A 22,962-nucleotide genomic window follows, 5' to 3' on the forward strand; every position below is an offset into this window, starting at 1 on the left:
GGTCACATTGACATTTAAAACATATAAAATGCCACAAAATATATTCATGTGATAGATAATTTGATAAGAATATCGTAAATGATACATGACCTATTGTTGTCGGTAAACTTCTTGAATGATGACCAACAGATTGACTGTTCTCGTGGGCACGACAAAAGAGTAAATAGTTTTGCCCATTTATCTCGTCTTCTAGATCTAGAGGTAGTCCTACTCTTGTAAACCTCATATTTGAACCTTGTTTATTGGAAAATGCCGCAATTACTAAATAAAACATCGTTTGCTCCATTAGAAGTACTCAAGAATGACTGCTTCAGAATAGGTGGTCCGTCCAAACTGGGCCTATAAACAATGACTGTTATATATATATATACACGAGGTTGTAGTTCCACAAATAACACATCGACTTTTTTAGTTTGATGGCATATATCTAACACATCGTTTAAGGCAATCTCAAAACGTAACACATCTTAAGATAATGTCAAATCTACACTGCCCAAATAAAATAGACGGTGTAGATTGCTGCACCTTACTATTGCAAGAATGGTTGCAACTTTATATATGTAGTCGTGATCCCCTTTAAATATCTCAATATACATTGATAAAGCGACCTTCCCACTTCACCCATTTAGTTCTTCCTGATTCATAACTGCAAAAAGCATAATCTTTTATGTCATACAGTTAAATAACAATGAGAAAATGTGACAATCAAGGTTTTAAAAAACAGATTAATGACCTAGATCATCTATCTCGAACGCCGGTTCAAATTGATGGATCAGATTGGAGAATCAGCTGGTTTTAGTTTTAGAAAAATTCAAAGAATCACAAAAATTTCTTTAAAATCTAATTTTTTTAGATTTTTTTTTAAAAAGGTATTAAATTATAAATTTTCATTATTTTACATAAAATATATAAAAAGTCACCATAATTTTGGTGCAAAAAGTTCTTGGGATTATCTCAAAATCTACTTTCATATCTAAATACAAAATTTTAAATGCAAAAAATAGTTAAAATCAAATAGATCTATAAACATATATAAATCTTGAAAATGGATGGTCTAAATAATTTGTTGCAAGATGCACTATTTCTGGGACTTAAAATCTTTATTTTTTCCATATACATACATCTCAATGTTAAGATGATCAATTAGAGGGTTTTTTGATATTTGAATAACTTTTTTTTTTTTTTTAATGAATTTTTGAGATGTATCTTTAATTCTACATTTTAAAGTTGCAACCTTATATAAACTTTTTCATAACCCGTCTCTTTTCTGAGCATTTGTTGTCCATCAATTTCACTTCACAGCCAACAATTCATCTTCCCCACTTTCAATTATCTATATTTGTTATTGAAATTATATCTCGTGCCACTTGAATCAATTCAAAACATATAACCAATACATTCTCGTGGTATTCTAAGTTTGGGCACGTTTACTTCTACATCCCTAGTCACCAATTTGGTAGATTTTTGTAATATGAAATTTCAGGAACTCACTTAAAAATCAATAGATAATTATTTTAAAAAAAAAATGAAAATTGAATTTACTAATACTTAGATCTTACATTCTAAAAATTCTCTAGGTTCATAAGGATCCAGAGCGTCCGGACCAATTCCCGATCAGGATCGGCTGGTTTCAATCCAGATCACCGATTTTTCAAACACTAGCGACACGACAATTTTTAAAGGTAAGAAGCATACGGGCGCAAAAATCTCTAATAGTAACGAGGAAAAGAAAATGTAGAAACTATTAAACAGTCCTGAATTTTTTTTCTTTTTATGCTTTCAAGTTCTGACAAGCACAGAGTTTACACCATGTCGTACGAATTATAGTGAAGCAACCCAAGCCAAAAATCAGTTTGATAAAACCTTTGTCAAGGTGCCCTGCAGTGTTGCGATTGAATCGATAGCAGATTTTGTAAACCAGCTGATGCCAACCTTGATTCGATGTTCATCAGTGGGCAGTCTATACAAGTATGCAAGCTTTCTTGCTGCAATTCAAACCAGAGAAACGTATAAAAAATGTTAATATTTGAGAAACTTCATGGTTCAACAATTGATAGTAGCTCCTACCGGTATGACCAACAAGGCCCTCCAAGGTCAATCCCTCTAGGAAGCTTGGGGAAACCGCGGCATCATATTTTCCAAGGGTTATCATCTCTCCCAGATTTTGGAACCTGCCAATTGGTAACGGTTTCAACCACATCCACAAGACAACCTCATTTTTTCTTCAAAATCCAACAGTGAGATATGGCTTCCTGCTCTTTCAAAAGTAAGAATCGGTGGATGTGCATGAGAATCGGTGGAAGTGCATGTGTGTGCGTGCATGAGTGAGAGATTCTGGGCCGTGGAGGGATATAATCACATGAAATTCATATATGTAGGGGCTAAACAAGCATACAAAGAATCATATTGCTTAAGGTTAGAACCCAGACCTAAAAGGCAGTAAAGGCCGATTGTTGATTGCCGCCCAAAGATTCCACCCAGCAAAATCAGCTTGTTGAAAAGCAACCTAATCAAAATACACATATACTTTTAGAAAACACCTAGCAGAAAATGGTGAAATAAAACACATAGTACAAACTGTACGATAGGAAACTACTCTCTTAAGAAAAAGTATACAATGAGACCATTTATCTTTGATACAAGGTGGTCACAATTAATCTTGACAATTGGATGTGAAATTAGATGGCTGCATTTATTTCATTGACCAAGCTCAAACTTCGAAAAAAAATTTCTCGAACTTCGTAACACACCCAAGATACCAGATTCCACATTGGATGGTTGTACACAATTGTGAGCACCTTTCTATAACCAGTGTTTTAAAAAAGCCTAATAGGTCAGGTGAACTGGCCATTAGCTGCGCCAGTCTGGATCGGCCGAATTGAGTGATCTATAGATCAGCCAAACCAGTGATCCTAAGAAATGAAGCCAAAACAAAAAAAACCGAAAAAATTCTGAAAAGGCTGAATAAAAGGGAAAATTAGGGAAACTATTATAAAACTTCTAAGGGTGCGGTTTGTATAAAGCCTAGGCTCTAAACAATCAAATTAGAGCCTACCTTCAAATAGTGTCGATAAATGTGGTTTCAATACCGGAAATCTATGTGATAGCCTTAAAATATATTTTTATGTTTATTTATAAAGTTTAAAGCTTCAAAAATAGTGTTGATCAACTGATCTATGAAAACTTGAAAATCTTGAAAATTGACAGTCCAAAAAAGCATTACAAAATACACTATTTCCAAAACTTGAAATCCATTTTTTTCGCATGTCCATCCATCTTGATGTCGAGATGATCAATTCGAGGATATCTGGGCATCAAAACAACCACTTCTAGTGAAATTTTTGAGGTAGGCTCAAAGTTGATTGTTTAGAGCCTTGGCTCTATATAAACTTTTCCCAACTTCTAATCATTCAAGAATGGGGCTGGGGTATCACTTTGAGTCCTAATTAAAGGTCACGGCTCCCATTTTCACTAATACCTACAAAAAATTGATGCTTTCCAAAATGGGTAGGGGCCTATAATCCCCACCATCTACCAAAAAAAAAAAAACCTTATAATCATTATCAGCAAACAATTTAAGTTTGGAAAAATATGATTTAAATCAGTTTTACTTCAAAATCAATTGAAAGCAAGAAAAATGATAACATGGTTGCAGATTTGATAAAATATAAAATGATCATCAAAAGTTCAAGGTTCAAACAATCACTCCAATGATTTTGAATCATTTGACAAACATAAAAACCTTTTGAAAGAAATCTAATTAAAAAAAAATAGAAAAACTGACTTAAAAAGAATATGATTTTGGGCCCAAAATTCAATATTTCATAAACCCCAAATTTGAAGAATTTGACTTTGATGAGAAAGGGCTCCAATCCAGAAAGCAGATATGCATATCTTGTAGAGAGTTCAAAGATGAAGATTTTAGAACAAATTTCAATAAACATATCTGAGAAATGAGGTAAAACAAGAACATTTGGCAGATTTTCATAACATATTTCTCTCCATCGATTTCTTTTTTTTTTTTCTGGCACAAATCTTCTATATAGATCAAAGAGAGCATTAAAAAACAAAAAAAAAAATGAAATGGGGCAGAAATAAAAAAACTCGATCGAGGGGTATTTAAAAAAAAAAAAAATGGGGCCAAATCACCAGTTCTTGGAGGGAATTGGAACGGTCCCGACCGAATCCAATCCAGATTGGTGATTCCCAATCTACATTAGCGATTCCCAATCCGGTTCAGCATTTTCTAAAACGCTGCATTTAATGTTAGGGCCTGAATGAACTCCAATTTCTATAGTTGCCTGAAAATCCCATAAAACGAAGAAGACAGTAAAATACCTGAGCTGTAGCCGGAAGGAGCCTACCAGAAGAATCCCTTAAAGCAGCAGAATCACCAATGGCAAATATTCGTGGATGGCCCTTGACCCGAAGGTTCTCATCAGTCTCAGTTTGGCCCCTTGCATTTAAAGGGAACACATTTGAATATTCACAAGGATCAGAAGGAGGTACAAGGGGTTTCGATCCCACAGTCCATAGGACAAGATCTGCTTCCAGACTCTTACTCTGCAGACGTTTTTGAGCAGGCCGAAGTTCCAATATGTATGCCTCAGATAATTGCTCAGAAGAAGCATCTTTTCTGGAGGTTTCCAAGGAAGTAAACATATCACTAGCTTTTCTTACACAACTCACGTAATAGCCCAGGAAAAACCGAACATTCCTGGATGTGAGAACCTGAATGAACCAGCAAAAGACTTTATTACGTTTTCAAAACAAATTTAAAACAAAAACTATTATGTTTGAACCGTCAAGTTAAACATCTCCAAAGGAAATGGTGTCATTCTTTTGGCTTTTGTTCAAATTTGGAAGTAGCTTGAATATCCCAAAAATACTAGAAAACTGTTTCAGTGCATTTTGCATTACAAAAACTAGCAAGAAAGTTTACTATAGCCTAATGAAGTGTGGAAAACCCTAGTCAAATGAGGTCATCACTGCGATAAAATATTGGTTGATGATATAGAGAGAGTGCATGAAAGAAACTAGCAGCATGTGGTTTAAGTCGGTAATCTATAAAACATCTATAAGAAATTTTGCTTCATCAGGTTTGGAGTTACTTTTGAAGCAGCTTCCCGATTTCCAGCTGGAGCATTAGGACAGATGGTGTTCTCGACATTGATTACTTGAACTAATCCTTTTTCCAGTAATCTCTCTGATATAGTTGCAGCAAGCTCAACCCCACAGTAGCCAGACCCAACAACAGCCACCCGTATTGGTAATGAATCCTTACCGAACTTCCTTCTTTCCAATTTTTTCAGCTCATTATCTACCTTCTGCGAGCCAATCAAGGGCATGAAAGAAAATATAAATATGAAATAAAGTAATCACATTAAACATGTGGAAAAGGATGATCGTCCATTAGCTAGACTCATCAGCACTGCCCGGAAGTTATAAAAGAAATATATCAGCATTGGATGGAAAAATATGATTGCCATAACATCAATAGTGCTGGAATCTATGAGAGCAAAAAGATCTGTATGGTATCATGGGCAATCTAGTACATATCATAATCACCACACATTTCTTAATTACTCAAAAGAGTCCTCACACATTTATCAAGGACAAACTGTAGTACTGATCTGCATAGTAAAGCCAGTTTCAAGGATGAAAATGTTGTCAAGCAGGATTCATGAGCTTTTGGACCGATTAATTGCTAAATACATGCCATCATCATCCAAACCTTATCCCAATTATTTAGGGTCGGCCATATGAATTTTGTTCCTTCATTCTTCTCTATCAAGGGTCATACCCTCAATAAGACATAGGTTGAGGATTCATGACAAGATGTGACAAAGTTTTATACTGGCTGCCTACCTACCCAACACAACCCACCTCCTTGACCCACGCTTGGGACGGGTTAAGGGAAAGTTTAACATCCTCAACCTTATTAGACCATGCTAAATACATGTACATCATTAATAATTGCATGAAGAGGTAATGTTCATCTTGCTAGCCATGTACTCACAAGTTAATGTAATTGACTCACACGTTAATGTAATTGTATTTGTTAAGAGATAAATTTATTTGTTATGTAACTATGCAATCATAATTTAGTCAAATTATTTAGGACGGGTACTTTTTTATAAATCTGCCCTTACTTTGCCCATATATATAGGGTAAGGCATGCCTCAAAAACCCATTAAAAACTGCAGTTTTGATACTGGAAAACCCTTAAATCAACCGTCTCAACTTCAAGATATATGGATATAAAACATAGAAGGATTTTAAGTCAAAAAAATAGTGCATTTTGTAACACATTATCAGAACCGCTTATTTTCAAGTGTTTATATATCTGCCCGATCTACACCATTTTAGGAGCTCTAAATTTCATAACTAGAGTTAAAAATGAATTTTTAGGTCATCCTTCAAACTTACATCTTGATTGTTTAGAGGTGTGCTTTATTTGTTTAAGGTCGACACCTCATACAAACAGCACCCACCCACACATGCCTACGCGCGCGCACAGACACGCACACAAAGGCTAAGGAAAGAATGGGTTGTGAAGGGTGGATTTATTTAATGTTTTTTCTAATAAGTTGACTATTATATTAGATAGTAAAAAGGAGCACAATGAAGGGCATATAAAAAAATAGGCAACCCTAAAATGGATGCCTTGGACAAAAACCTACAAGGGGCCCAAAATATGCTCTACATCAAAAAATGAGAAAGGGATGCAGGCTAAAAATTTCTTACGGTCCCCAAGTGCTGTTGAGGCTTGAGCCCTTCTCTAGTTAGAGCATTGGCGGCATCATTGGCTTCCCTAAAAGTGTGCCTCTAAGTAACTCGAAGGGTCCTGGTGATGAGTGATATTTCATCAAAAATGGGATCAAATCTCCAGGGGCAAGGAGCAGCCCCAGCAGCCCAGTTATTAATATTGCTATGGTCGCCTTCAGCAACCAAGTCAAAGTTCCAGCTAGGGTCAAATCTGCACCTTGAGCAAGGCCAAGGCCTACGTAGTGGTGGAGTCCGACATGCCAATGGGTAAGGAGAAGGAAAGAAGAGTAGAACCTTTGGAATTTCTAAAAATCTGTCCAACACCAGAGGGACCAGGGTTGCCAAGGGAGCAAAAATCAAAATTATGTTTGATTTGCCCATATTCAGGTAGTTTCCACAAAGAGGATGATGATATCCTTAGGGCCCTAAGATTCAAGAGGATTTGCCTTTTAAGGTAGAGGTCAGCAAAAGAGAAGTCTCTGAAATTCTGTGGTTCTTGGCCCAAAAAAGGAGACTAACGTACACCATTTGTCAATTAAGTGAGGATATAGGCTTTCTCCTTTCTGAAAATATGGCTATTCCTTGCGAGCCATATGGTCCACAGAATGGCCGCCATCGATGCTCTCCATAGAAAGTAATCAAGCAAGTCCAAGGGGTTTGAAGGTAGGTAGAAAAGAGATGGGGAATCAATTGAGGGGTAACCCAATTCCAATTGAACAGATTGAGGACATCGGACCACATGGCAGATGCAATTTCACAATGAATGAAAAAGATGGGCATCGGTTTCTTTAGTCTTTATGCACATAGTGCATCTGTTGGGTAGGGAGAGTCCTCTTCTCTGGAGTTGATCAAGTGTAAGGGCTCTTTCGTGGAGTGTAACCCAGCTAGAGACTTGAATCTTGGGGGGAATAGCAAGGAACCAAGCTTTGGCAACAACAGAGAGGGAACCATTAGAGGGGGTGGGTGGCAAGTTGATCGCTCGATAAAAGATGATCACTGAGAAAACCCCAGAAGCGGCTGGTAACCAAATGATCTTATCCTCCCCAAAGTTGGAAGAAAAATTGTAGCTAGAGTGGCTGATAACGTCGAGAGATCTCGTATCTCAACGTCTGTGAGAGGCCTCCTGAAGTTGGGATTCCAAATTCCGGAGGGCCCAAAGCTAACAAAACTGTCGGCCACCGTAGAGAGGGGGTCAACAGCAAGACGGTAAAGGGTAGGGAATTGGTCCTTCAGTGGGGTGTCACCTACCCAAGTGTCAGACCAGAAGCAAACTCAGTTAGCCAACCTTGGCGAAATTGCACCTTGGCCAAGAAAAGGTTGTGACTGTGGACAAGGGAGCTCCAGAAGCCTGAAATACAGCCATTAGTTCTACAAGAGGAAAGCCATGCATGGTCCTCACGGCAGTACTTGCAAGATATGACCTCTCTCCAAAGGTGATGGGGTTGGGTGGTGCAACTCCACCACCATTTGCCAAGCAATGCAATGTTGATGGCTCTTAAGTTTCTAACGCCAGGCCCCACTTGTTATATGGGTGAACACACGTTGGCCCAAGAAACGAGATGGAATTTATGGCCTCCTTCACCCGACCACAAGAAATCCCTCATGAGCTTTTCCAATATAGCTTGAACTGAGGCAGGCATGTGGAAGAGGGGCATAAGGAAGAGGGGAGTGTTTGAAAGTGTTCCCTTGATGAGTGTCAATCTATCAGCAGAGGACAAGAAACTCCCTTTCCACCCAGCTAACTGATGCAGGGAAATTTGAGGGAATAATGAAAACAGCAAGAAGCAAAGCCAAACACAATCACAATTCAAAGAAATCTAAGGTTTATTCTCCATACCCCAAGCTAGGGTTCCAAAAGCCAAAGCTTCTCTCTCTTTCAATTTCTAAAAATCATGTGAAACTGACCCTCTCAAGGGCCCCACACACCTCTTATAATTACAATTCAATGTTCAAAGACATTACATGTCCATAAAATGATTAAAACGACGTACACATCCTAACATAAACTTAAATATCGTAATGACAGTTTTGCTCTTGTGAACAGTACTCATGAATAGTACTCATAAAATAAATAAATAAACTATAAAAATCATAGAATTCCTAAAAACTAAAAAACCCTGGAAATAAACCCTAAAGCTAAAACTATAATATACATCTTTTAATATTGAATAAAAGTAAAAAATAAGCATAAGTTTGCCCTCCATCACCTTCTTTTGACTTTGTCGACTATGAACTCCATTGATTGATTCTTGGTAAGGCAAGACCTAAAGGGAGACCCAAATAAGCGGAAAGAAGGTCGTCTATTGCGCACCCCCCATCGGTCAGCCAGGGTTTGGACTAGGGAGCTTTCGATGCACACCTCCATCATTTTAGATTTCTCTAAGTTGACCCTGAAGCCAATGGCTGGCTCAAAGCATTGTAGACTTGATGTTGGGAGGCATTACAAAAAAGGAGGGTGTCGTCGGCATATTGAAAATGGGAAATAGTTGGGCCTGGCCTTCCTGTGTGGAAGACTGTGAGAAAGACCCGCATGGTACATTCTCAAGATGGAAGCACTAAACACCTCAACTACTAAGGCGAAAAGGAAGGGAGACAGGGGGTCTCCCTGTCGTAGACCTCTCGAGGACTAGAATGGTTCCGATATGCATCCTTGGATCCATTTTCTCCAAGTGACCCCAAAGCTCATTCTGTGGAGGGTATCGTCCAGGATCTTCCAATTAACATGATCATAAGCTTTCTCCCAGTCAAGTTTAGTAATTAGACTTGGGATTTTGAAAGATGGCAAGAGTGATCCATTCATGGGCTATAACAGCACCATCAAGGATTTGCCGGTCCTTTACAAATGCCACGTAAGTGGGGGATATAACCCAACCTAGGACATTCCTAAGACGAAAAGCGAGAACATTGGATAGAATTATATAGGTGCTATTGATTAGACTTATGGGTCTAAAATCTCTAAGTTCTTCAGCTCCTTTGACCATAGGTATCAGTGCAATAAAAGTAGCAATGGATTTATTAAATGTTTTGGAGCACACTTACAATAAGTAGAAGGGATAGTAAATCACAGACTTGTAAAAACACACACACATACAAAGGCTAAGGTTCGAATGGGTTATGAAGGGTGGATTTATTGAATGTTTTGAAGCACATTTATTAGTATGTAGAAGGGACAGTAAATCACTGACTTCTTACAAGACATACATCATTTCACTAAATGGCTTCGGATGTTGGTTGTGTTGGATGTCCAAATAATTGATGCTCAATGACCGGTTATTGTGTGTTCTTGGGCCCTAAATGTGTTCTTGTCTAACCTTTCCGCTGGCAGAAAGTGACGTAGATTTACGATATTATTCACTAGAAGGTCGACTTAGGAGCCACGCATATTGTTCATGTAAAGTGTCTAGATCAATTGGTGGATATCGTTACCAAAGCACTTCCTAAGTATTGTATTCAATGGCTTAAAGCAAGCTGGGCGTTCGATCACTCTTCACTGCCCATCTTGATGGGGAGTGCCAAGATATAAATTTATTTGTTACATATACATCAGTTGGTGGATGATTTACGAATGCACTTCCTAAGGATTGTTTTCAATGGTTTGAAAGCAGGAGGGTCATCCACCATGATTCACTATCCATCTTGATGCGGAGAGTTAAGATATAAATGTATTTGATATATATATATATATATATATGTGTGTGTGTGTGTGTGTGTGTACGTGTGAGTGTGTGTAGATGTATCTATGTGTATATATATATGTGTATTATATATATATATATATATATATATATATATATATATATATATATACATGCCTCTCATTACAAAATGGAATGCAATTTGCAAGAAGCATCTCTCACCGAAAGCAGCAAGCTAAGCTTCTCTCAAACCTAGAGCCATCATAGTGAAACAAATAGTTTGGAAAAAACCAGTGAATGATCAATTTTAAGCATGCAAACTCTATCAGCCAACGGATAGACCTGTCTTTTTATATATATAAATAAATACATATATATGGAAAAACCTAAAAAACACCTATAGGCGAAATGCTACAGTGTTTCGCCTCCATCACAGACTTGCCATGTCCATGGCAGTTTATTGAACGGACCCGCAATGGACGGCGCCGTCCGTTGCGATTCCGCGTGAATGTTTTGACCTCCACGGACTTAGTATGTCTGTGACGGCACCCGCCACGGACATGCTAGGTCCGTGGTGGTCAAAAAACGCACGCGGTCTGATTTTTTCGGACAGCGATTGGCCTATGGGTGAAATCACTATAGCATTTCGCCCATAGGCGTTGCGTAGATGCTTCCTATATATATATAAACATGTGTGTGCATGTATATGCATATATATACACATACATGCCTCCCATTACTCAATGGGTTGCAAGAAGCATCTCTCACAGAAAACAATATGCTAAGCTTCTCTCATAACCTAAAGCCATCATAACTTTAGTGAAACAAATTGTTTGGAGAAAACCAGTGAGCGATCAATTTTAAGCATGCAAACTCTGTCAGCCAACAGATAGATTTGTCTTTCTCACCAATAAATAGTAACTTCAGAAAAGGGGCAAATATTTTAAAGATCCTAAAGCTCACACTTGGATCTTTTTTTTTTTAGGTAATTCAGTGGGGAAGACAAGCCCCTACCCGTTTTTTCAATAGATTGGGGAGTCACATTTTGAAGGTGTTAATTGGGGGTGTCAACGGTAGGAATGGATACCACAATGTGGTAACTGAGTGTGGGGATGCTACCACCACGACCCCAGCCCATATCTCAATAATTACTCATTTGTAGAATAGCCCATATCTCAATAAGCATATTTTTGGGATTCTAATTTCTTATTTTTGTTAGGTTGGAACCTTGATTAAAGCCCAGTGAAACCCCTACATGAAATCAGCAGATAAAGCATTTCAAAATTCAACTCAAGTTAATGCCTGTTAAGATAAAGAATAACCTTACTTCTTACATGCAACAATAAAAAAAATAAAGATAAATCCTTACACATGCATCGTCCAATGATCCAAAAGGTATTGCAAACTCAAAAGCACCTGGTATGGTGTCCAGCTTAGCCTCTGCTCCCAATGCTACAACCAACCTGGCTGCCCAGTGAAAATAGGTACAATGTAAGATGAACACCAGAATTTTCAAGTATATCTTAGATTCTAGAAAATGAAACCCACATAGGAGCGCAAATTATTGACACAGGTAATGCAAGAGTCAATGACTTAAGCCAAGACTTTGGCTTATGTAATCAAACAATTCAGTTCTTTTATAGGAAAGACAACCATAAGCATTGGAAATTCCTCCATCATAAATCTAGATCTCATTTCCATGACAACACATTGACAAGAAACTGTGTTATTATGGTCTTCAGCTGGCTAATGACATATATTACCAGTCATATTCAACTAAAACTCCACTTTCAAGATGCACAGTTCCACCACTATCCAGACCAAAAGACCCATTTTTTCTCAAGTTATCACAGGGAGATACACGTTTCACTTTATCTTGAAAGAATTGTACGCTAGTGTTAGCCAGTAATTCAGAAAAACGGGGTGCTATTTCCCATGCATCAACCTCTGCAAGTTCACAAAAAAGCAATAAATTGGAATCAAAACTCAAGACAATATTGCATAAAATGGTAAAAGTTCATTCTTTAGAAAGGGGCACCTTAGGAGCAAACTAGCATACCTCCTGAGAGAAGTTCATAAAGCAATGGTTTAAAAACGAAACGATCTGATTGATCTACAAGAAGCACCTGCACCCATTTATTTAATCAGCAGCTTCAAAAGAATCAACAATTCAAAGATCCATATACATACTATTTAGTTAAGAATCTTAAGATTCAGACTTCATGATGCTATATCCAAATATCCACAAATGAAATAAATTCAGAACTTTCATACGAATAAACCTTCACAGAGTCCAAAAGATATCCTTACTACATGAGGCAACGAATTTCATTATAGTTCTTAATATCCACAAGATATAGTATATTTAATACATTAATGTACGTATGAAGTCCTTAAGGGGATGTCTTTGAAAAGGCATTCAAGGCCTAAAATGTCCTAATAAGGTGGTCTTTGCTAAAGGCATCAAACTTAAGTGCTTCCAGTTAGCATGCTAATGAGAAAAGAAATGTAATTTCCCGATGGAAATACAGGAAATGTCATTTCTTATTTATAACCGATGTCTATTTAAAGGGAGTTAGAGATAAAAAGCACGGGAAGCCCACCTAGTTAAGCAAGATACGAATAGATCCAGACAAGCTATTGGGGAAATAAAAAAAGTTATGCATGTTTCCATAAGAACCCATCTCAGTCTGCAGGATCCTAAGATATGTTAAATCCTATGGAAGAAGAGTCCTTTTTCATTTGCCGTCTATGCATATTTACCCCTTGGAAGCTAGATGGCTTTGGTTCTCGAAGTGACACGCGATCGATTGCATTATCACCTTTAATGGAGGCAATTTATTCTCGTGGAGTAAGCAGTCCATGGTGGGAAGAGCATAAGAAGATGGCACATGCTGCATGTGAGATATTATAACATGAGCTTACATGGCCCAAGACTTTCATGACACACATGGACCTCTGGTCCACCTTCCCATACGCATTCACTGTGATCATTAAGCTTCATATTGCTTTCAGTTCAGTGATCTACGAGAGTAACAAATACATTGAGGTAGTCAATTTGTTGCTGCTATAGAGACAGGCTCTCTGAATGTCATGTTCAAGGACCAAAACTGCACGTATGAGGCTCTTGGAAGAATTTGATTATAGAGCATCCTTGCCAAGCTGGACATGTTTGACACTATGTTCTTGCTTCTCTGAGGATCATACGTGATGTTGAAAAATTGTTATCATTCTTTTTACAATGGTATCATTTATGTCATATAGCCATCTAGAGAAAGGTATTTCACTCCACCTGTAACCGATGAAACATCTATTGTCAATGGCCAAAGAAGGCAATGGTTTCCTCTCCTAGTGCAAAAAAATCATTATACTACATGAGTTTTTCCTATGTCCTTTTCAGCAAATAGACAAATCAAATGGCAACATATATAAAATACCAAATAAAGAGCTTACCACGTTTTTTGAGAATGTCAACTTAATAAAGAGCTTACCACTTTCCCTGGAGAAGAAAGAACTAGCCATTGCCAAAACCATCTGAACCAAAAATTACTTAGAAAAATATTACTATAGGATCAAGATCTCACATTGGGTTTTTTGTCAAGTGGCCATACAAGAGAGTCCAATCTTAAAGCAGTATAGAGCCCACCAAATCCCCCACCTAAAATGCATATCCGTGGCTTCTGTAAGGCGTGTAAGCAAAAGTTAATTATCTACATGTATGTAGCTCTTGGAAGAATTGGATTACAGAAGTGGTCTAAATAATATAATAAAAACATATAAAAAAATAAATTTAGCCAAAAACAGTCTGAATTGGCCAGCTCACATTCGACCAACCAGTTCAGAGTAGTTTTGACCGGTTTGGACTTGCACAATTCAGGAACCCTGAACCAACAGGTGAGGGCAACAGTTCACTAGTTCCTAGTCCAGATTGGCCGGTCATGTCCAGTGTCAATAAAATTGCTACATATAGTATCATTAAGACCAGAACTGGAGGTTGCGTGGTTGAAACAAAGAGGTTCACCAGTCAAACTCTCAAAAATTTCAAAATTAAAATTCCGGAAAAATACAAATGGGAGAAAAATTGAAAAGGACTTCCGATTTCTTATTTTTTTATTTTGCTTTTCCATTTGAACTAGTTTAGACCGGTTCAATGCCCACACCCCAGTTCAGGACCCCTGAACCGACCGGTGGGGGCAAAAGTTCACCGTCCCCCAATCCAAACCAGCAGGTCTAGTCTGATCTTAAAAGCATTCACACGTACCGAGGAATGCCACAATTATACCAATTAACTTCCATATTTGTGCTAAGGAATCCCAATGTTCATACGAGAAGATAGTAAGGAAGCATATAATGGTTTTCCTTATTTTTTAAAAGAGGAAGAGGAAGTGAGGTTGTGGTTTATTCCTTAATTTAAGAAAAATGAGTTTGAGAGAAAGAGAGAGACGGGGGGAGGGGGAGAGAGAAAGAGAGGTCACCCACGAGCTATGTTTCTTGTTTAAAAGTATAATATGAGAAAATGCCAACTAAGGAAAAGTGCTCTATGAGTCAGCGGGAGCAAGAGCCTGCTGACTCTTCAAATATGGACGTTGTGTAAAGCGCACGAGGTCCAATCAGATATGGACGGTGCCAAAAATATCACCCAAAAAAGCACATTTTAAAGTTCTTTTTTTTTTTTGTCATATTTGTGATCATCTTGGCTTAGATAATGAATCCCTAAAACCTTGGATAAAAAATCCATCTTTAAGATGAATTTTAGAGGGGGCTGTACATGTTTCTATGAGTTGGCTGACTCATAGAAACCCCATCCGTCAACTAAATACAGATCTTGCAGTGAAGGATGCATGGATTAGATTGCTTCTGAGCATAATTGGCCATCTTAAATATAATACAAACAGTCAAATGAAATTTAACACCAGAAAGGCTCTAAATGTAAAGGGTAAATTAAAATTCACAAATTAAATTTGCTTGTAAGATTGCTCTAGATCATTTTCCCAAACTCAAGCATAACAATGACCTTAATATGTACTTCAAATACATTCATAGAAAATTGACAAGCAAATTCAAACCTTTGGGTCTGGCCATGCAAATGATTTAAAGCTTTGCTCTCCTTCGGTTGTCTGTCCCATCCCTTCAGGACTCTTTCCTGCACCAGAAGCAGTAGTGCAGAAGCATCCAAATGAAGGTCTTGACATCAACGAGAAATGAGGTCCATTTCTAACAGTAGACCTCAAAAAGACTCTTTGGCAAAATCCTCCCCTTCCTGAAAGAAATTCCTCATCAACTTCCACTTTGCTCAAAGAAAATGAAGGGATCCACGCTAGATTCAAACAATGGTCACGTACGAGGATCCTTCTTAATACAGATGGCCAAGTAAAAAATAACAATATTCAGCACTAAAAAGCAGAACCAAACAAGACTGTTTCTCAGTAACAAGTTGAGTGACTAATCAAAAAAGTAGTTGCCTCTGGTTTCCCATAATTGACGACAACCAGAAATGGGTGTTGAAACAACACCATAGGCTATTGTTTTAGGCATACGATTACAAAATGGATTTGATCCCATGAGTTCTCATACTGTTGTTTTCACATGAACCACCACTAGAAACATAATCACTTCACCCTTGCTCCTTCTTAGTTACTAGAGTGTAGAAACAAGGGATAGTGGTGCAGCTCTAGACCTCATCGGGTTATAAATAATTTAAATATGTTTTCTTTTTATGTTTAATAAAGATGTTTTTCCTTTCTCTCTTTTGCCACTTAATGGCTGCTTATCAACCAAGGCAATTTCAGGTAACAATACCGAAGGTGTAAAAGATGGAATTAGAGAAGTAGAAATTTTCATTTGGTAAGCATATATTTTAACAATCTCACAGAGGATAGAGAGAATAACATCAAACTCTTCCAGAAATTGTGTTGGCGAAGATGTTTTCATAAACATCTTTTGAACAAACTATACATACTGGTCCAGTGGTTTTCCTCTTACAATGGCATACAATGGATACAAGCCCAAGACTTTTGGTTTTGTTGTTTACAGTTCACATTTAAAGCATCTCTGAACACAAGCATTAAAACTCCACATCAAAATCCGTGTGAAACTAAAGCATATCCACTTCCACCTTACCTAATGCATCTTGTCAAGGAAGTTGCACAAAAACCAGGAACAAGTTCATCTCATCTAAACCGGCTATTCTTGATTTTGCTTTTTTCTTTTCTTTTAGAAAAAACTAAGGTAAAGATAAAAAAAAAAAACAAATGAGAAGCCATGATAATTAGGACATCGAACAAAATGGGAAGGAAGAGAGAGAATAAAAAAAAACACAAATCGAATACCAGTTCAACTCATAAAATGCAAACTATGATTCAAAGAAAATGAGTTACTAATGAAAATAAAGGGGAGGTATTACTTGTAATAGCAAAGGGCACCATAGAGGAGAGAGAAGTAATGGCCATTGCAGAGGTGACAATACCAGTACAACTTGCAAGCTATGATTCAAAGAAAATGAGTTAATAATGAAAAGAAATTGGAGGCATTACTTGTAATAGCAAAGGGCACCATAGAGGAGAGAGAAGTCATAGCAGGGGGAACAGAAGCTCTTTCTCTCTCTTCGTGGCGTTGCTTCCACCATGTCTGTCCCTCTCTCTCTCTCTTGTTTCACCATCCGTCGCACGTGCATACGTGTGAGGTTTTGCCCCATGTGTTACGGCCACCGCCTGAAGCAATTATCGAAAGTATTTTCACATTAATAATTCCCTATGTGAGACTATTTTCGATTACCACCGTTTATATACTCATATATCTAATCACATAAGGGATTTTTTTTTTACCTGGTTTCTATGCGGCTAAGCTCGAACATGTAGAAATATGGGCTTATTAATAAATATATTTCTGAGATGGATTTTTAAGACTTAAATTTTAAGGACATGTAATTTCTAACATGGATATTATGAACAAATAAGTAAATTTTAAAAATTAAAAATAGTAGTAAGAAACATTTTGACTGTTAATTTCTATTGTTTATAGATGAAACACCTACTTACATCTATCTTTAGAGGGTTTGTTAGGCGACATTTAGATAGTTTTATCCTATAGTATAGTAACTTTTTGTTTAAGGGTATTTCAAGTAATTAATCAAAAGTAAACTAAAAATTCTTAATAGAAACAGCTTTATTAACAATAGTGGACAATAACATCATCGATATGGTGTGTGAAATTATCCACATGATGTATTAATTGTTTTAAACTACTAATAAAATGCCACTATTTTTTTATAAAAATATCTATTTTACCTTTTTAAATAACCAAAAATGCCGCTACTTGAAAAATTTTGTATTACAATTTAAGGATATTTTAGTGTCAAAAAATGTTAAGCCCAGTAAGAGTCTACACTACCAAGTGGTATAGCCTAATAAAACCCATATTTAAAATGGATGCTTTACCCTAAGAAAACCCATACTTAAAATGGTTGCTTTACACTTTTTGGACCACATATATAGTCATGATCCAACGCCTGCAAGAAACAATTTTCCATTTTTTCTAGATAAATTTGGTTTGAGATTTTAGATATTTTTCAGGTGTAAGAGGTTTCTTTCTTGCATGTTTTTAAAGAAGCTGATGAGAATTGAGGATGAATTGACTCAGCAAGGACTCCCTAGACGTGTGATTAAATACGCAAGGACTCTCTAGACATGAATTCACTAAGCAAGGACTCTCTAGACATGAGTGTTGACTAAGCAAGGACTCTCTACATGAGTGTTTTTTTTTTTTACTTTGTTTGAATAATATTGTATATTTCTGTTTTTATGCACAAATTGACAGTAATGTTCCTGAAAAAAAATAGAGGGGATAAAAAAAAATACGCATTATACCTTTTTTTTTTTTTTCTTTTTTTTTTTTATCTATGCCTAAACTCATAAATCAAATTTTTATCACGAGTTGATTTAAAGACAAACTACAAAAAAAAAACAGGAAAACTGAAAAAAGAGAAAATTACGTAAATGTCTGTTTGAGTTTCCCTTATTACCAAAATAGTAAATACTTTCCGTTATTAGTTATATGTCTGTTTTTTAAACTTCATGACACTTTTTTTAAAAAAAAAGAAAACTAACCATTTTCGATTTTTCAAAAACCAAACAATTTCGGCTTAAAATGTTCGTATTCTCTCTACCTCTTTAAAGTCATAGTTATCCGATAAAATCAAAGGGTAACAATTAGTTGGAGCCATTAAATTTAGGAGAAATCTAAAAGATTATGAAATTAGAAGATTATGAAAAATCTTGTAGCGTATTCTCTCTCTATCTCTCTGAAGTCATAGTTAGTCGATAAAGTTATGGCGGACAACTAGTTTGAGCCCCTAAATTTAGGAGAAATATCAGGGATTATGAGATTAGAAGATTAGGATAAATCTTGTGGCGTATTCTCTCTCCACCTCGCTTGTGGCGTTTTCTCTCTTTTCTTATGTATTCTCTCTCTGCCTCTCAGAAGTCAGAGAGAGAATTAAGTCAGAGGTGAAATTTAGCCAAAAAAAGATATCCAGATCAAGCCAAATTCCTCTCTCAATACGCTAGGTGAAATTTACCCAAAAAAAAAAGAGGTTGGGTGAAGGGGACGCTAGGTGAAATTTACCCCAAAAAAAAGGTTTGGTGAAGGGGAAAGAGAGTTAAAAAAAAACCATTTTACCAATGTAAAGCAAAGAGAGAGGTAGAGAGAGAATACGTAGAGGACCCACAAGAGAGAAAAAAAAATTGGTTATTCAAAAACCCAAATTTGCTTGATTTCGATTTTTGAAAAATTGAAAATGGGTAGTTTCGTTTTTTTGAAAAGAAAAGATTGTTATGAAGACCAAAAAATAGACATATCAATAATAATTGAAAGTATTCAGTATTTTGGTAATAATAGAAACTAAAACAAATATTTACATAATTTTTCCAAAAAGAAGTCACATGGGAGCTTCCCAAATTGCATCTTTCTCATTAAGTGAGAAGCTCGCGCTTTTGTGGTGACATGGAGGTGTGCATCCAATCCGAGTAGAGTTGAGTATCGTGGTCTGACTACTTAAGGTGTATTATTTTTTAGGAAAAATTACATACATATTTGTTATAGTTTATTTTTGTGTTTGTTTTTTTTTATGTTAAAACAAAAATTTTAAAAAAAAGATAACTTTATTTTTTCTGGTTATTGAATAACTGAAAATTTAAATTTTGGGTTCTTCAAAAACTGAATTTTTTTTTCTCTCTTGTTGGTTTGCATATCCTCTCTCTCTACATTACATAGGTAAAAATGTTTTTTTAGACTCTCTCCCCTTCAACGTCTATTTTTTTTGGGTAAATTCATAATCCTGATATTCCTTCTAAATTTAGGGGCTCAAACTAGCGGTTCCCCTTTGATTTTATCGGATAACCATGACTTCAAAGAGGTAGAGAGAGAGTAAGTCACAAGATTTCTCCTAATCTTCTCATCTCATAATCCTTAAGATTTTTGCTAGGGGTTCAAACTAGTTGTTCCCCTTTTATGGATAACTATGACTTTAGAGAGGTAGAGAAAATACGCCACAAAAGAGAACAAACATAATTGGTGTATTTTCATTTATTGAACAACCTAAAATACTTTGAATTCGGTTGTTCAACAACCGAAAAAATGGTAAAATCATCCTTTTTTTTTTTAATTTCCATTTTGACATGAAAAAAACGGACAGAATGATAATAACGAAATTATTTGGTAGAGCCATAACAACAGAAACTACAACAGATATATATGTAATTTTTCTTATTTTTTATATTTATTCTATTAATCATTTGGAAGGAAAATTTGAAGTGTATATATATTTAAGAGGGACACATATAATAAAAATAATAAGTATTTATGACAATAAAAACTTAAGACTTTCAGGCGATTTTTGGTCTTTTTTTTTTCATTTTTTTTTTTGGGCAGGTGCACCAATAAGATGGGATGCCCCAAATTTTATTAAAAATGTTTTTTTTAGAATGGAAAAACAAAGTCAAACAGTATTTTGATGTGACATCATGAGCAACCTCAGCCATCCATTCGGTTTGAACGGCTGAAAAAGGGGTCACATATACTTCATATTAGGTGGAGTCACATACAAAGCTAAAAGGGGACTTTTAGATGGCAAAATGTTGTAAAATGCTATTGTTTATGAATTTGTAATTGGCCAATTGTTAATTCTGCCAAATCTTAATTGCGTTATATGGTCAATTTGAAATTATAAAGTGTTCTTTCGTACGGTAGTATTGTATAACATTTGTAGAGGTGGCAATGTAACGGTGCCACTTGTGATGAGTGGTGGTGCCGCTAGTGGTGATGGAAAGGCGGAGTAGTGGCGTTGGCATTGGTGAAATGATGCGGTAGTTGCGGCTAGATGCCACATCGTGGTGGTGGTGGTGGTTCTGATGCAGTGAATGGTGGAACAATAATGGTTGTGTAGCGATGAGTGATAGTAGAGGTGGTGTGCTGGTGGCAAGGTGATAAACTGATAACGCTGGTGGTGTGCGGGTGGGGTAGAGAGAGGGAGTTTTTTACAAAAACAACTTATTTTGGGTGTCAATAATAATTGAGAATCAATTCAAATTAGTGAATCAAATATCATTTGATCATTGAGAAATTTTCAAAATAGGCCAAAAAATAGAATTTGGCTATGAAATGGAACGATCAATTAGTTTCTTATAAATCATATCCATGGGCAATTATTTCCCCATGAATATGCGAGATGGATAATGAGCTAAGATGTTATCCAGATTGGACTGGCCATGAGTCGATCGGGGATATGGAAAACCATCCACCCTTTTTCACGTTTCATTTCATTTGACAATGAGCTAAGATGTCATCCAGATTGGACCGACCATGAGTCGATCGGGGATGTGGAAAACCATCCACCCATTTAAGTTGCAATTTTCGAAGTTGTAAAATATATCTGGTCACATAGAAATCTCATGTATTATATCTTCTAAACCCCTCAACCAATTTTATCTATCTTTTTAGTGCAAACAAAAGTGAAAAGACATTATTTTCTTATTCATTTCTAAACCTCCTCTTTATCGGGTGTTTCTCCCCAAACCTCTCCGTTTTTTTCAATATTAAAAAAAGATGTGGTTTTTATAAAGTTACAACCTTAAACAATCCAATTAAGACGCACTTCCAAATTTTATCTTGTCATGTAATTTTGGTATAAAAAATACTTAGGATTATCTCAAAATCCATTTTCATATCTAATTATACAATTTTAAACTCTAAAAGTGGAAAAAATCAAGTAGATCTATAAATATATGAAAATCTTGAAAATGGACGTCTAGATAATATGTTGCAAGATGCAATATTTTTGGGACTCAATTTTTTTTTTCATATTCATACATCTCAATGTTGAGATGATCAATTAGAGGATTTTTCAATATTAAAACAACATTTTCTAATAGATTTTCGAGGTATATCTTTAATTCTACATTTTAAGGTTGCAACTTTATATAAACTTTTTCCTTAAAAAAAAGGAATGTTTTCAAAAGACATTTTTCAATATTAAAAAAATAAAAAAAATTGGGAAATCACCGGAAGTGAGAGAATATGATTTAGAAAAAAATAGAAAAAATAATAAATAGGATATCTATAGTGCAAGATATATTTTGAAACCTTGAACCTATTAAAAAACTCAAACCTAAAAAGAAGGTATACGGTGATATTTTTTTATTTTATGAAAATATAAAAAATACAAATAATAATTAAAAAATATGTACTATATTAAGAAAGAGATGTCCAAGGCCGGTCAAACATATAGAAATTGACCAGTCAAACTGGCTAAAACCAATCAAACACTTATTTGATTGATTTTTTATTATATACCCAATTTTTTGCTTTGGACCAAACCACCTAAAGCACCGACTAACAGTCTAACCGGTCGGACCCCCGATCCTATCCTGATCTTGATAATTATGATTACTAGAACTAACGACCAATCAAGTCAGCTAAAAGCAATCAAACACTAATCTTGATTGATTTTTTACTATATACCCATTTTTTTGATTTGGACCAAACCAGCTAAAGCACCAACCAATAGTCGGACTGTCAGTCTTTCCTGGTCTTGATAATTATGACTACTAGAACTAGGTGGACAAAGCCCACTCTCCTTTTTCCATTACAACCACGAATTTGGTTGAACCGTTGGGCTTTGAACTTGGAAGTTGCAAGTTGCGCAAACTAGGTGCTAGCAAGAGGCCCGAGACCCTATATGAGTTTTCTCTATGGTGTATAGTTCTATAAGTCGAACCAAATCTAATCTGAATATAGGATGTTCATTTGGGCTCATCTTCCCCTCATTTTCTTTGCAGTAATGTATTTCTCTCTGGGTATCAACTTTATGATGATTGAAAAGGATCTGCTTGGGGGTTTAACACAGGCAGAGGGGATGGAAAGAGAGAAGGGGGGAGATTGCGAACATAGTGATGGGTATAAAATAGGAGGCCAGAAGAGACAAGGTATAAAATTAAGGGTGTGAGAAAGACAATTGGAAGTGAAAAAGCGAGGAAGGCTTCAAGGAGAAAGGAAACAGGCCAAA

The 22,962-nt window shown here is 36.2% G+C and overlaps 1 protein-coding gene across 3 annotated transcripts; it reads right to left on the bottom strand.

Annotated features, from left to right (window-relative positions):
- Positions 1-1,737: 1,737 nt before the first annotated feature.
- Positions 1,738-17,115, bottom strand: NDC1 (NAD(P)H dehydrogenase C1). Of its 3 annotated transcripts, none has more exons than XM_011623164.3 (11): positions 16,937-17,115; positions 15,470-15,663; positions 13,988-14,083; positions 12,463-12,529; positions 12,167-12,350; positions 11,773-11,866; positions 5,112-5,327; positions 4,339-4,731; positions 2,430-2,506; positions 2,068-2,171; positions 1,738-1,985 (listed from the first exon to the last, which is right to left on the bottom strand). In XM_011623164.3, the coding sequence occupies exons 1-11, from the start codon at positions 16,974-16,976 to the stop codon at positions 1,849-1,851; spliced, it is 1,602 nt and encodes a 533-aa protein (XP_011621466.2). In that variant the 5' UTR covers positions 16,977-17,115; the 3' UTR covers positions 1,738-1,848. The 3 variants fall into 3 exon arrangements, with proteins under 3 accessions (XP_011621466.2, XP_006838387.1, XP_088721598.1); XM_006838324.4 differs by having other exon boundaries at positions 16,807-17,051; XM_088865472.1 differs by lacking the exon at positions 16,937-17,115 and having other exon boundaries at positions 11,773-11,870; positions 15,470-15,624.
- Between the last annotated feature and the right edge of the window lie 5,847 nt (positions 17,116-22,962).

The sequence above is a fragment of the Amborella trichopoda genome, chromosome 4, assembly GCF_054954075.1.
Source record: "Amborella trichopoda isolate Santa Cruz 75 chromosome 4, AtrichopodaSantaCruz75HAP2 v2.0, whole genome shotgun sequence".
Classification (NCBI taxonomy): Eukaryota; Viridiplantae; Streptophyta; class Magnoliopsida; order Amborellales; family Amborellaceae; genus Amborella; species Amborella trichopoda.